The sequence below is a fragment of the Pungitius pungitius genome, chromosome 17, assembly GCF_949316345.1.
Source record: "Pungitius pungitius chromosome 17, fPunPun2.1, whole genome shotgun sequence".
Classification (NCBI taxonomy): Eukaryota; Metazoa; Chordata; class Actinopteri; order Perciformes; family Gasterosteidae; genus Pungitius; species Pungitius pungitius.
The window spans coordinates 7090777-7103919 of record NC_084916.1 but is presented as its reverse complement, the minus strand read 5'-3'; the positions used below and the strand labels follow the sequence as shown (position 1 = coordinate 7103919).

The window sequence follows — 13143 nt, the reverse complement described above, 5'->3', positions numbered from 1 at the left end:
TGAACATGCCTTAAAAAAGACTGGCAGCTAAAACTCAAATACAAAAAGATTTCATTTTATTGGGACAAACAGGCATTTACAGGTTACTCAATCTTAATCCAAACATCCAGCCATCACTCCCAAGCCTGGCAAATAAAATACCATAAACAATTCTAATGAGGATTAGCTCACCAAAAACATATACTTATTCTCACGTGTTGTGTTTCAACTACTACATCAGACCCTGACTATTCTGCAGTAACTTTGAGGCAGACGAATAGCAGGGGAAAACCTCAGTATTTTACATTAAACTTTTTGTATATTTTATCTTCAAAATATTTACTTAGTTAACTCTTTCCACTGTAGAACAGTCTCTCTCACCGTGCGCCTCCCCGTTGTGGCACTAATCACTTCTCATACACAGCAAAGGCCCACGTCACTTTAATGCCCCCCACCCCCTCCTTTCCTAACGTACTACACTAACATCAACCTTACCCGACCAATTGAACAAGCCGGCTGAACGGCAGCAAGCCGAGGCCCACTACTTTGATCGGACAGGAAATTGACGAGTTAAACACTCTTGTCCTCGTGGGACAAAAGTGTTTTTGGGAGGAAGTGCGCTACCGCTTGTTAGTTTCTCCATAATGGAGAAAACCTGAGGCTGTACAGGAGAGGAAAAGGTGTGTGGGGGGGGGGGGGGTGGAGGGGGGTTGCAACTCATCCAACCACCGACAAGTCGTAGTTTTTTTTGCTTTGCTTTTGTTTCGTTGATGGCCAGAACTGACGTTAGCGCTGCATGAAAGCCCCCCGCGACAACAGGACCAGAGCACGAGCCGCAGAGGAGAGGAGACGTATTAAGACGAGCTAACGGCTACATCACGGACACGGTGAAGAGAGGTTAGTTACCCGCACCGTTAGCTAACGTTACACCAACGACGTGTCCGTTAAGCGGAAACCGCCTTTTAAAATACTGAAATCAGAGACGGGCTCAAAAGCAGCTTGCTTTAGTGGGAGGGGGGCTTTCCTCTCCGGTGGGGCGTGTGTAGGGGGGGGGGGGGTGTGAAGTTTAACGAAGTTAAAAGTTAGGCATCGCACTTTGCTCTCCGTCGGACTCGGTCCTCGGAGGGACCCGCACGGCGGAGCTAGCTAACAGGCCTTTCGCTTATCCTCGGTGTTTGCTTTAGGAACACCGCGATAACGGAAGGTCATTAAAAGCATTTCGCGACAAGCAGACACAGCGCCGCGGGTTTACCCGAGGAAAACACACAAGTGGTTTTACAACCAGATAAACTGCCGTGACTGTGCGTTTTTGCGGTGCAAGTTGTGAATGCGCTTAAAAAAAGTTTTCTAACGTAACGTACACCGCAGTTGTGGCCGAGATTGCTGGAGCCTGGTCCGCTGTGTTAACGTTACACGAACGATACGAAGCAATAAGTGTCCACCTCCTGTATGATCAGAAATAAGTAGATAAAGCGAGTTATCTGGTGATTGGGGAAACTTTTTCCAAGCTCCATCTCACCGAGTCTGTTCCGCTATGTCCGGGAGACTCCCCGCTTGCGCCATTTACGCACACCCTGCCACTCCCTAAGAGTTTACGCAAACGGCGTAGTGTCTGTGTGACTTGACAAGCTGCTAAACTTAAAAAAAAACTTTTGATCGTGCAAAGGATTCCAGCGACGTTTCTGTGTGACATTGTTTTAGATATTAGATATGAGTCAGTCTCGTGTGCCCTGCTGTAGTCTAGCCAGTCTGATCTTGTTAACCTCCAAGGACTGCAGTCAGTGCAGCTTTCAAGAAAACTAAAACACCATAAAAATAGATTTCCTTTTTAAAGCACCATTTGCACTCGTGTTTACACATGGAGTTCAGTAAACCTCTCCTGGGGAGGACTGCTGCTGTGTTTATCTCAGCCTTGTGAGAGAGCTTTCTGATGTCTGAACATTTCAGGCTTAACCTATTTGGCTTGTGCTTGAGGCTATAAAACTTTTAAAGGCGTGTCCCGTAATTGTTTTGGAACATTGTGAAACCCGCACAGTTTACATCTAGGTCTAATCCAACATACATTTTGCTAGTTGCATATGTGGCCGCATTACCACCAGCCGTGGATTTAGTTCCCCCCCTTGCTCAAAACCACATATTTTACTTGGGGCACAGAGAAGAAGCAAACATGCATTGCTGCAGGGAGGAAATATTTTTCCAGGCCATCTGCAGAAGTTGCCATTGTTCCCTCGAGATAAATTCGATGGGATATTTCCATTGGAGTATTCTATTGGATTATTGAGCAACACAAGCTTTATCAAACACAGGTTTATGATACTTACTCTTTTTTTCAAGCAAGCATAATGTTCACAAATGAACACAACTTTTGTCCCAGCAGGAATCGGAAGTGACACTATGCCATGGGTGAACTAATTCACAGGCACCAGGTTCCTCAACCAGGCCTAAAAGGCAGAATAGACAGCGTGCTGATGTTCATTAGTCTAATTCAGCCACTTGTCAGCACCCGCCGTTTTAAAGATCCGAAAAAGCTTTAAAACTCACACATTATTTTATGTCCGAACAAAATGGTAAATATGCTTTAAGACTGACGGACAGACTTCATTTCAGGGATCAAAACACATCAACTTGCAACACGAAGTCCGAAATGCTGACTTGTTTGGGGTTATAGGATTCATTCCTGCCGGAATCTATTTAACAAGCAAGGGGGTCCAAAGGAAAAATGCTCATGGACGAACTCTAGATGGACAACAAATTGAGTATATTAAGTCTTTCCAATACAGTACAGAAAAGATGTGAATAAACCTTAGAGCTAAGGTTCAAACAGTCACTTTTTTGGTGCCTGTCCAAAAACCCCACTGAGTTCCGTGACATTAAACCGTTTGTGCCAAAGTGGCACGGTGCACTTTGGTCTCTTCAAACACTGTCATGAAAATGTCGGCACGTGCATGAACCTGCTGAGTTGGCAAGTAATGGTACTAGATTAGCTGATAATACCAGAGAACAGTACAATGATAAATACACAGTGGAGTAATTGGTTCACTTAAGACTCCAATTTGGCTGATTATATTGTTTTCAAATGGAATAGTATATATTTTTTGACATTTCTTTTTATCGTCTTTTTTCAAAACCGTTAATGTGATCTTTAGTCAGATTATGGTAATGGTGGAAACGTAAAGTAAAGTTAGACATATTATGACCGTTTTGTGGAATAGAAGAAAGAGCCAACGGTCGATTGCTGACATGAGAGGTGAGGCACAGGAGGCAGCAGGTTCACTAACATCCCCACACTGATTAACTTTAAGAGATAGGATAAGGTGACATATCACCACTTCTTTTTCAAGGTGAGGAGAATCATATTTTACACGAGACACGTCTCTGCTGGGGTTACGGTTAGGCAGCCGACGTGAGCTACTGTGCATTCATGGTTACTGCACAACGGGTCAGGGAAAATATGTGACTACTGTCATTTTACTCGTAAATTATTTACTACAGAAAGTAGTAAATAATAATCATAATCAAAATGCAAAACTTTAACTGGAAAAAAAACAAGGTGTAGCGATAAAATGAGGTAATCTTAATATTGAATTGAATAGTTGGCAGTGATTACAGCATCACTAATGTCACCGTAGGTGATTTGATTGCAGATATTGTTGCTCTTTCTGCACTCAAATAACATGAAGCGCAATGAAAATGTCCTTGAGGCTCTACTACACTGCGCAGCCTTAAATTACCCTAAAAGATAACATTCTCTAGTTAGCACTAAACCCAAATTACAACTGACAAGGATTTTGTCCTGACTCAAAGCATTGTGTAAACGTAAGTTGTGATCTGATGATGCAGTTCTCGGAAATGAGATATCCTTAGATCCAGGGAAAAGAAGATATTGGGTCGGCATTATTGGGTGTTTACAAAATAAAGATTCTGAGTATTCTGTCAGCGGTTCAGCAGCAGTTTACTGCTCACTGTTGAGCGTTTATTATTGGGAGGAACTATGGACATGTGCCATATAAATATATGTCAACCAGCTGCAGAAATGGTTTATAATGGTATGATAATTGGTTTTTTGGCAGTCTGGGTTCAAGGGCCTGATAACGGCCTCATTTCTCTATAATGTCTTTTCACGTGGAACAGGAAGTGCACAGATGTGGAGCCTGTTGCTGATGCCCAGTGAAATTTTGCATCTCAAATCAATACTCATTCCTCTGTGTCTCCTTTATCTCTGCCCTTTATATCTGTGTCTCCTTTATCTCTGGACATTCACCACAGCTATACACATTTTATATATATATATATATATATATATAACGGTTTGCCTGTAAATATATATATATATATCGCAGATAAAACTCCTTTATCACCGATCTTCCCTGTAATGCAAAAAAGTCCAAATCCTTTTCTCTCCGTTTCATCCCCTAGGATGTTTTCGCAGCTTGGTGAGAAGATATGGGCGGACTGGATTTGGTTTCCTGAAGGCCACGGTTGGGCTGACCTGACGGACCGCGATGGTCAAGTTTTCCCCAAAACCAAGGACCTGTGGGCGACTATACCCATCGCACTGTGCTTCCTGGTCTGCAGGCAGATATTTGAGAGGTGAGTCATCTCCGGCGCTCACTGTGTGGATTTCTGTCATAGTGAGCGTTTGCCTGTAAATCTGCCTCTCTACCTTCCCAATTTGCATGTGTTTTCCTGACAAATGTGCAATGACGTTCAAGCCATGTTCCTCTTTGCAGGACGGTAGCAACTCCTTTCGCCTCTCTTTTGGGAGTGAGTGACAAGCAGCGGTTTCGTGCTCCACCAAATCCCATCCTGGAGTCCTACTTCTGCAGCGCATCAAAGCATCCCACACAGGTAGCACACTTTAGGAAACCAGCACTGCTTCATGCACACTGTGCGTCCTCTGGCAACAGCACCACTTGAGCCTCAGCGTGGAATCCGGAGATGTTTGAGGTGTAAAAGAGAGAGACACAACATGATGAAATATCCTAAAGCTTCCAACTAAAGCCTTTTGTAGCCACTCATCATTTCTAACTCTGAAAAGTACTCACCCTTCTTTCCATGTCCCGCTTTTGTTGTCAGAGCTCCGTAGAGAGTTTAAGCAAACAGTCGGGCTGTTCGGTGCGACAGGTCCAAAGGTGGTTCCGGCGGCGGAGAAACCAGGACAGACCCAGCAAGCTCAAAAAGTTTCGGGAAGCGTGGTAGGTAAACACCCTCATCCAGACATCAGATACACTCCCAAGACATTGTCTTTCTTTTATTGTAATTTTTGCTTTGAAACCTTTTAGACACTTTTTTAAAAATTTACCTTCATACTATCTTTCTCGCATCCAACAGATTGCACTACAGGGTCAACATTTTTTTGTCAAAAAATGATTCAACCGTTATTTAATAACAACCATTTTCATTACCTGCTATTACAAAAAAAACGGATTCTTTTAAAGCACAGTTTCGTAAGCCAGGGGTCAGGACATCACCCATTGTTCTAAAGTTAGACTTCAGGGGTCATGATTTGATTTAATAACCGAGCAAAACAGACAAACTCAAGTGACATGTGTGTTTTTTCATTTTGACTACATCATGTGGTCTTACATTGCAAATGTGTTTATCCTTTAAAGTTAAATGTTTAAACTTTCAAGTTTTCCATATCTGTCTCTCATAAACTTAAAATGGATTTCTGAGACCGCTGTCTGTTCTCTTACAGTTGGAGATTTACGTTTTATCTTCTTGCTTTTTTTGCTGGCCTGGCAGTCCTTATTGACGTGAGTACTGTTTCACAATCAGGCTATTCAAGTCTTCACGATAAGCCAAAAATTCCCTACATCTCCTAAGCATGTAATCGTGATACTCAAGTCATAGCTTGAAACATATCAACTATTGTCCTGTCTTCCTGAGTTGTTGCTTCATCTGATAAAATAGGATCTCGTTGCAACACACAAAATTACACAAATGTTGACATTGTAACAAGGATTGCAAAAAAGGAAACAAAATTTCCCTGATGCCCCTCACCCCTATGTAATGGTAGAGGAAAGACTAGAGGTGGTAGTGTGGACATACATACATCCTGTTGTAAAAAGCTAGCCTACTATATAGACTATAACCTGGTATTCAAACATGGCTTCAGTTTACCAAGTAGGTAATATAGGTAATGACAAAAAACAGAACGTTTCATGTTTACGTTACGTTTCTGTTGACAATGTTCCCAACCAGCTGGATCAACGGTCCATCTGAGCTAGCCTTGCATACTCTTGTTCTCAACTACATTTAAGTTCCTTCGTATATGCATTTGCAAAGAAAGAAAAAGGTGAAAACTCCCGATCTTATGTTCCCATGGAAAGTTGCAATCCTTATTGAAAGTGTAGAGGACACACAGTTGGAAGCCATAACAACATGGCTTTCTTTTAGTTTTTTCAAATGTTTTTATTGTTTGTGCACTACAGTGCTTGTGGTGTTGTGTTCAGACACTTAAACCCTTGTTATTAATGAGTATCTATTTCTCTTTAGAAACCATGGTTGTATGATATGAGGCAGATGTGGGACGGCTTCCCGAAAATGGTATGTCAGTACAATAACTCTTTTTATTAAGAGGATTGGATTTGACGTGAGAGCACGTAGATTTCAGGAACTTGCTACATTTCTTTACAGACCACCAGTTATAATCACTGGTAGCAAAGAATTCCAACCGCTTTGTCTCATTTCCTTCCAGCCGCTGTTGCCTTCACAGTACTGGTACTACATGATCGAACTAGGCTTCTATATCTCGCTGATTTTTAGCGTTGCAACAGATGTTAAACGTAAGGTAAGTGAGCCACCTCCTCAGCCTTTTCGCCCCGTGTTTGTATCTACAAACCTCCCCACAGGACAGATTGCTCTCAGGGTGCATGAAATAAACAAGAATAATCTGTTGTGGTGCTAATGTATTTTGAGGTTTGGATATTGATTTTACCATTAAGATGTCCGGACTGGAGCTGTCAGTATTCTGAACATTATTGATGATGTTCACCCCCACTCATGCGTTCCACTTTGTCAGCGTGGTAAAGTCCCAGTGAGTGAGCGAGCAACAGAAGTAAACCGTCTCTCCGGTCGGCGGATGTTGCATCAGGAGGAGCCCTGTGTGTTAATGATCTCTTTAGTGAACAGGCCCTGTGAAGGGCCAGACTGAGCTATTTATTCCACAGGTCTGCACGCTGTTGTGCAAGGGAGCAGACCTTCGAGCCCGCCACCTCTGTACCAGCTCTACTTTAATCACTCGAGCTAAAACACAAATAGGAGGAACTAACTTGTATACTAACGGCTTTCTGGACGTTTACCAGTGATACACTGTGTTGTAATCAACCTCTGTTTTTAGGAGATGCTTCTGTATATGGATTTAGTTTGGTTTCATGAGTGTGAGACCATATAATCAGTTATGTGCAGAGAGTTAATCATTGGTCAATCCAGCATCGATCAATCGGAAAACGCGCTGTCGATCAGTGACCAATCTTTACAGTTAATCAATAAGTGACCAAACGGTTTCTTCATTTAGTCTCTAAAACATCTCTCTGTCCCTGTTGTTTTTTCTCCAGGATTTCAAAGAGCAGATAATTCACCATGTAGCCACTATTTCCCTCATCAGTTTCTCCTGGCTGGTCAACTACATCCGTGCAGGGACTTTGATCATGTTGGTGCATGATGCCTCCGACTATTTAATGGAGGTATGAAGACATGCTTAATACAACACAACAAAGGGGTGTTTCACCTATGGCCTGAATGTTTTTTTTTAATTATTTTATTTGTTTTATTTTGCTCAATCCAATAAATAATGAAATACATTTTTATTGCTGTCCACATACAAACTGGGAAAGTGTTCATATTGTAATTACGATCACACAGCGATATACATCTTTAACACACAAGTTGACCTCCCTCTCTGTGCTGCCCTCTAAGGGGAATTTAAGAAAAGATGAAACTCTAATCTCCCTTTCATTACAGTCCGCCAAAATATTCAACTATGCAGGTTGGAGGAAAACTTGCAACTTCATCTTCACCATGTTTGCTGCTGTTTTCATTGTCACCCGCCTCGTAATCCTCCCCTTCTGGTAAGAACAATGTATCATAAGTTATGTCAGTTTAATATTTAATATAAAAACCTTTTTTAATGAAAGAAACATGCCTCCACTTCTGGAGAAGTTTGCTAAGTTTCTGGCAACACAGACCCAAAAACAAAAGCATTCATTAAAAAAAATATATAAACGCCATCTGCCGTAAAATGCCACGAGTTAATTGTGGTCTATTTTGGAAACACACGCTGGTGGTTCATTTCTGCAGAGATGTCGTGGATTAGCTGAAGAATTGAGCAACAATTTAATGGAATCGTAACAAAAGACACATTGTGTGGAGTTCTGGCTCCTCTCAATGGGCTTTTGATGGGGACTGTAGGTGGCTGTGACTGGACTTTCTGTTCTGCCTTTGTCCTCGTCCAGGATCATATATACAACGTGGGTGTACCCCCTGACCCTCTACCCCCCCTTCCTCGGCTTCTACTTCTTCAACGGCCTGATGCTCGTGCTGCAGGCACTGCACATCTTCTGGGCAGTGCTCATCTTGCGCATGGTCGTCAAATTCCTCCCAGGCAACGTACGAGCGCTGCTCCTAACATTCCCCGTCCCACACATGGCACGCTGACCTCACACCGCCGCTTTACAGATGTTGTGCCTTGTTTTTACCCAGCAGGACATTGTTGAGGACGAGCGGAGCGACAAAGAGGAAACCGATTCGGAAGATGAAGCGGAAGGACGCGAGCAGAAGGAAAAGTTTAAGAATGGCCATGTGCAGAACGGCCACACTCTCCTGAACAACAACCACAGCAAGGCGGACTGATGGGACTGTGAGAGCTGGAGAGTAGGCCGAGTGAGGGGTGTCGACGGGCCCTCACATGTGGCCTCCACCTAAAAGCCAAAGAACGGAAGTGTGGCATGTTGCACACATATCTATACACACACACACACACACTCATTTCTTTCCCCTCCTTTCTGAAACCCCATTAGTCCAAAGTGGATCATTTTACTTTGTGGGCAGAGCAAGACTGATGGAGAACCAAAATCATCTGCTTAGCAGCTAAGCAGCAGTGTGACTTTCTTGTCACACACACACACACACACAAGAGGGCTTCTCCTCTCACATTTCTTGTCTAGTTTGCTTTCGGCTAAGATTTTGTTCTACTGACCAAGCTGCCACATGCCATATCAAGCTTTTTGTTTGGTCCATGGGAGTGTTTTAAAGAGATGTTGTGCTTAGGACGGGCTCTGCCTTCCCGCACAGTCAGTTAAAACTCTTCAAAGTATTACTGCCCTTTTTACCCCGACTGATTTATTGTTGGTCTAACCACACTGAAGTCAGTGATGTGGTGAGGAGATCTGAGGTGGTGTCTTCATGGACCATAAGCTGATAAAAGCCTGTTTCCTTAAATACCGGTTGATGCGAAATTAGTGTGATTCAGCTGCCAGTTTTTTTTCTCAATTTAATTTGTTTCAATGTTAAAAAACAAAATAATTGGAGGTGAAAAGTGTTTTTAACAGAAAAACGAGCGATAAGGTGCTACATCGGCATCGTGTGTTGAAATGTGCCTTGAGTGGGAGTTTGTCATGAATGCTTTTCATTTCTGGGAAGCAGAACGTACAGAGATCATTTTAAATGTTTTGTTTGTTTCGTATTCTTTTAGTTGTATGATTTTATTTTATTCTCGGTCCAGTCAATGGTTTGAATTTGGGAGCAATTTGAGTGTATCCCAAACCAATCGGTAACAGTTATAAATTCTTAATGGGCTGAAAGAGTCGATATCATTTCCATTCAGTGTTGTTTTACACATCCATCCAAAGATGCACTTTATGGTTCACTCTACTGATCAGCTGTGGCTAAATTTCTTGTACACAGGTTTAGTTATAGTTTTTGATCTTAATTCAAACCAGATTGCCTTTTTAGTTCAAGGGTATAATTTAAATTTCTTTCATATTTATTCTTGTTATCTACCCATGATCTTCTGCTGGTGTTTTGGTACATTTTGTAAAAAGAAACTAAGAAGTTTAATGAAATCTTAAGTAAAGAGGTAAAAATTAAACACCAAAGTATGGTTTACTTTTTGTACAACCCTGTCATTTTCAAGTGCCTTCATCATTTCAAGTGTTTGTGGGGAAAAAAAGATGTTATTTCTGTCCCGTTTGTCTTTATTTCTGCGGCCTAATTGCGCCGTCACATCCAACATGCACCGTAACGCTGCAGGCCTCTAACTCTCCTGCCTCAGCTCACACCAATCACCTGCAGCTCCCTCTGAAGAGTGTTCTGCAGAAATGGTTTTTAATCTGCATCGCGTGTTGCTGAGATGTAAAATAATGATGATAAAGATAATTGTGGATAACTATTCTGTCTCTTTCGGTTTCATTTTCTCCCATCAAAATCTGAAATTTACAATTAAACTTCGTCATTATTTAGGAAATAGAGATCTGATTATGTGAGAGAATAAAGAATTAACATGTAATCTTTGTTAGAACCAGTAGCATGCATTAGTTTTGATCACTGTCAATTTACGTTTACTCCTCTAATGGCTCATTTTTGTCTGACCACAAGTCCCAAACTGCTGCTGAAATCAGAACTAAGTAATATAATTTCTTGATATGAAAGTCTGCGAATAGAATAAACCTTTTAATCTTGTTCTTTGTACTCGTCATGTGCACCTGGTGTCCAGACGTTAACATACATTTAAAGTGCAAGACTCCGGCTTGGAGGTCTGGAGCTGATCAGTGAGCTTCTCATCGGTGACGCCAACACAAACCCGCTGCCTCTGATCTATTCCGTCAGCGTGACCATCCTCCATCAGTCAGAGCTCTGAAGGCACCACAGCTGTTACAGGGATCCGTGTGGTGACAGGCCGAGCAGTACGTGCCTGGACCACTTTTGGGAGGATCGCTGCTGCAAAATAGGTCTTATGTTTTTTTTATAATCCTGCAAAAATTGGTCCTCATCTAGCTTAAAATTTTGAGCGAATTGATGAACTTTTTTCTTTTCCATCCATCCTAAAAGGAAACTAGTCCTCGGCTCGTCCTCCTTCCTTTGCCCCACAGAACTTTTGGCCTCAGCCTAAAAGACCTTCTTGGCTAATTGCATATGGAGTTGGATCACTTTACCCCAGTGCCTCCACGCTGTTCTTGTCACTACTGGCAGCCTCACTGTAACAATCTCCCGCTTTAAAGCGCCAGGGTCAGTTTCCACCTCGCCCTCGCATCTGGCTCTGCAATTGAATTGCTAAAGCATCTCCTGTTTCTGCTTCCTGCTCCTCCAACGTCCGGTCTCTCCTCAACACATGCCCCCCCCCCCCCCCCCCCCCCCAAACTCTCACTCCTCTTTAAATCTTTGCCTATTCCTTTTCCATTATGTTTTGCCTCCTTCCTCTTCTGCCGTTGCAGCCTTGCGTATGGACCCGCTCCGTGTCACCTAAGGTGCTTGAGTTATCAGGGTGTGTAGTCTAATTAGTGACGGGTTTGGAGGTCCTCGTGACAGGAGCACAAAAGCGCCGGGGTGTTTGATTCACTTGTGAACTGTGTAGGCTGTTATTCAATTCCTGTTTAAGTATTAATAAAGGCTTTACATGCCAGGGGGAGGTTGCAAGGTGCAAGTGAATGCTTGGCTATCTCACTTGTGTGTGTGCGTTCATTTTTCCCTCGATGATCCTGAGAGGAGGGGGACAGTAAAGTCTCTGGTAACTGATGACTGTCTTATGTAACTGGATCAGTGCGGAACCTCAGAGGGAGCCGAGACACATGCCATGAAAAAGCTTTGGATGAAACTGCCTGCGACAAACCCCCAATGACTACGGAGAATGGTGAGTTTGAAACCGTATCTTCTAAACAAAGGGATAACAGGTTTCAGAGGTTTTTGCTAATCTGGTTTTCTTTAAAGTCATATGCTGCTCTCAGCTTTTACAGTGATTAAAGTGACGCCGTAATCCCTGGATAACTTGGAATTTGTCTTTAGATGCATTTAAAAAGTATGAGACATTTTTTTTTTCATGCCTTTGAAGTTTCCATAATGAATTATTTCACCAAGTCTGTTTTGTTAAAACCTGAAAGGCTTTGTTGTGATCTTATAGCAACAGGTGATAGTAAAAGTATGTGTAAAATCAGAAGATTTAAAACCCACTAGTATTAACTGACTATTTGGATCATCAATTAAGTATATAACTAATTTTTCATTCAGACTTTGAACATTCTCTGATTCCAGTTCTTATATCAGCATTTTATTTCGTTTTTTTGTTTAATTAGATAGTAAACCAAACATATTTGGGTTACCGAAAAAAAGTCAATTAGAGACAATATCTTTGCAGGATATTGTGACGTTAATTTTACAGACAGTAATTTCATTGAGAAAATAATCTTAAAATGAATCTGTAGTTTGTAAAATAACAGCCATTAGACACTTTACACTACCCCTCCCATTCTTTAAATTAAATAACAGGACTCTCGTTCGGAAGCTCTATTTTGTGAAATCTGTACGTTCTTCCTGATTCCTGTTATTCTTGCTATCAAGTAGCCTGATCACCATCATCATCTCAAGAGCAGCCATGCACACGCCCGCCCTTCTCCCAGAGTGGTGTCGCTGAGCTGTGAAGGAAAACGCTGAAAGAAGCAGCGGCAGTCGTCATCGCCCACATGGACCGAGCTCCCCGGCCCGCACCGCTGTTGGAGGTGGACGTGGACCTGGGCTTCGCTCTCTTCTTCCTCTTCCTCCTGTGTTTCTTTCTGCTGGTGACGGTGGTACGCTGTGCTCAGACTGTAGCAGATCCTTACGGCTCCTTCTCCACCTCGACCTACCAGGAGGAGCAGATCACCTGAGAGAGAAGAGTGGAGGGGTATCCGTCAGTAACTCTGCAGGCCTCACTCTCACTGCTATATGAAATCATGTTTTTACACAAATTTTAAAATGAACTAGTTCAGTTCATAGTTCAAACTTCAAAATATTTGAACTAAGTTCAGAGTTCAGTTTTTTTCCATACGTTGCTGTGAGCTATTATTTTTCAAAATTATTGCCACAGCCCATATAGAACCACAGACAGTGATTATTTTATCAGTTTTAACACTGAATGCATCAGATTTAAGCTTCATATCCAATTTTGAATCCTTATCCAACCAGGGTTTACTT

At 42.2% G+C, this 13143-nt stretch overlaps 2 protein-coding genes across 5 annotated transcripts; both read left to right on the top strand.

The window, feature by feature from the left end:
* The first annotated feature begins 456 nt into the window (after positions 1 to 456).
* On the top strand, positions 457 to 10369 carry cers2a (ceramide synthase 2a). 4 transcript variants are annotated; one of them, XM_037473472.2, is made up of 12 exons: positions 457 to 659; positions 758 to 876; positions 4396 to 4569; positions 4710 to 4827; positions 5056 to 5174; positions 5678 to 5735; positions 6478 to 6528; positions 6680 to 6772; positions 7539 to 7667; positions 7945 to 8051; positions 8436 to 8589; positions 8683 to 10369. In XM_037473472.2, exons 3-12 carry the CDS (start codon positions 4397 to 4399, stop codon positions 8830 to 8832), a joined length of 1152 nt encoding a protein of 383 aa, XP_037329369.2. In that variant the 5' UTR covers positions 457 to 659; positions 758 to 876; position 4396; the 3' UTR covers positions 8833 to 10369. The 4 variants fall into 4 exon arrangements, with proteins under 4 accessions (XP_037329369.2, XP_037329370.2, XP_037329372.2 ...); XM_037473473.2 differs by lacking the exon at positions 758 to 876; XM_037473475.2 differs by lacking the exon at positions 457 to 659 and having other exon boundaries at positions 666 to 876; positions 8686 to 10369.
* A 1854-nt stretch (positions 10370 to 12223) lies between these two features.
* LOC119218843 (cortexin domain-containing 1 protein-like) lies at positions 12224 to 12876 on the top strand. Its single transcript, XM_037473574.2, has one exon. It carries the CDS (start codon positions 12654 to 12656, stop codon positions 12834 to 12836), a length of 183 nt encoding a protein of 60 aa, XP_037329471.1. The 5' UTR covers positions 12224 to 12653; the 3' UTR covers positions 12837 to 12876.
* Positions 12877 to 13143: the final 267 nt, after the last annotated feature.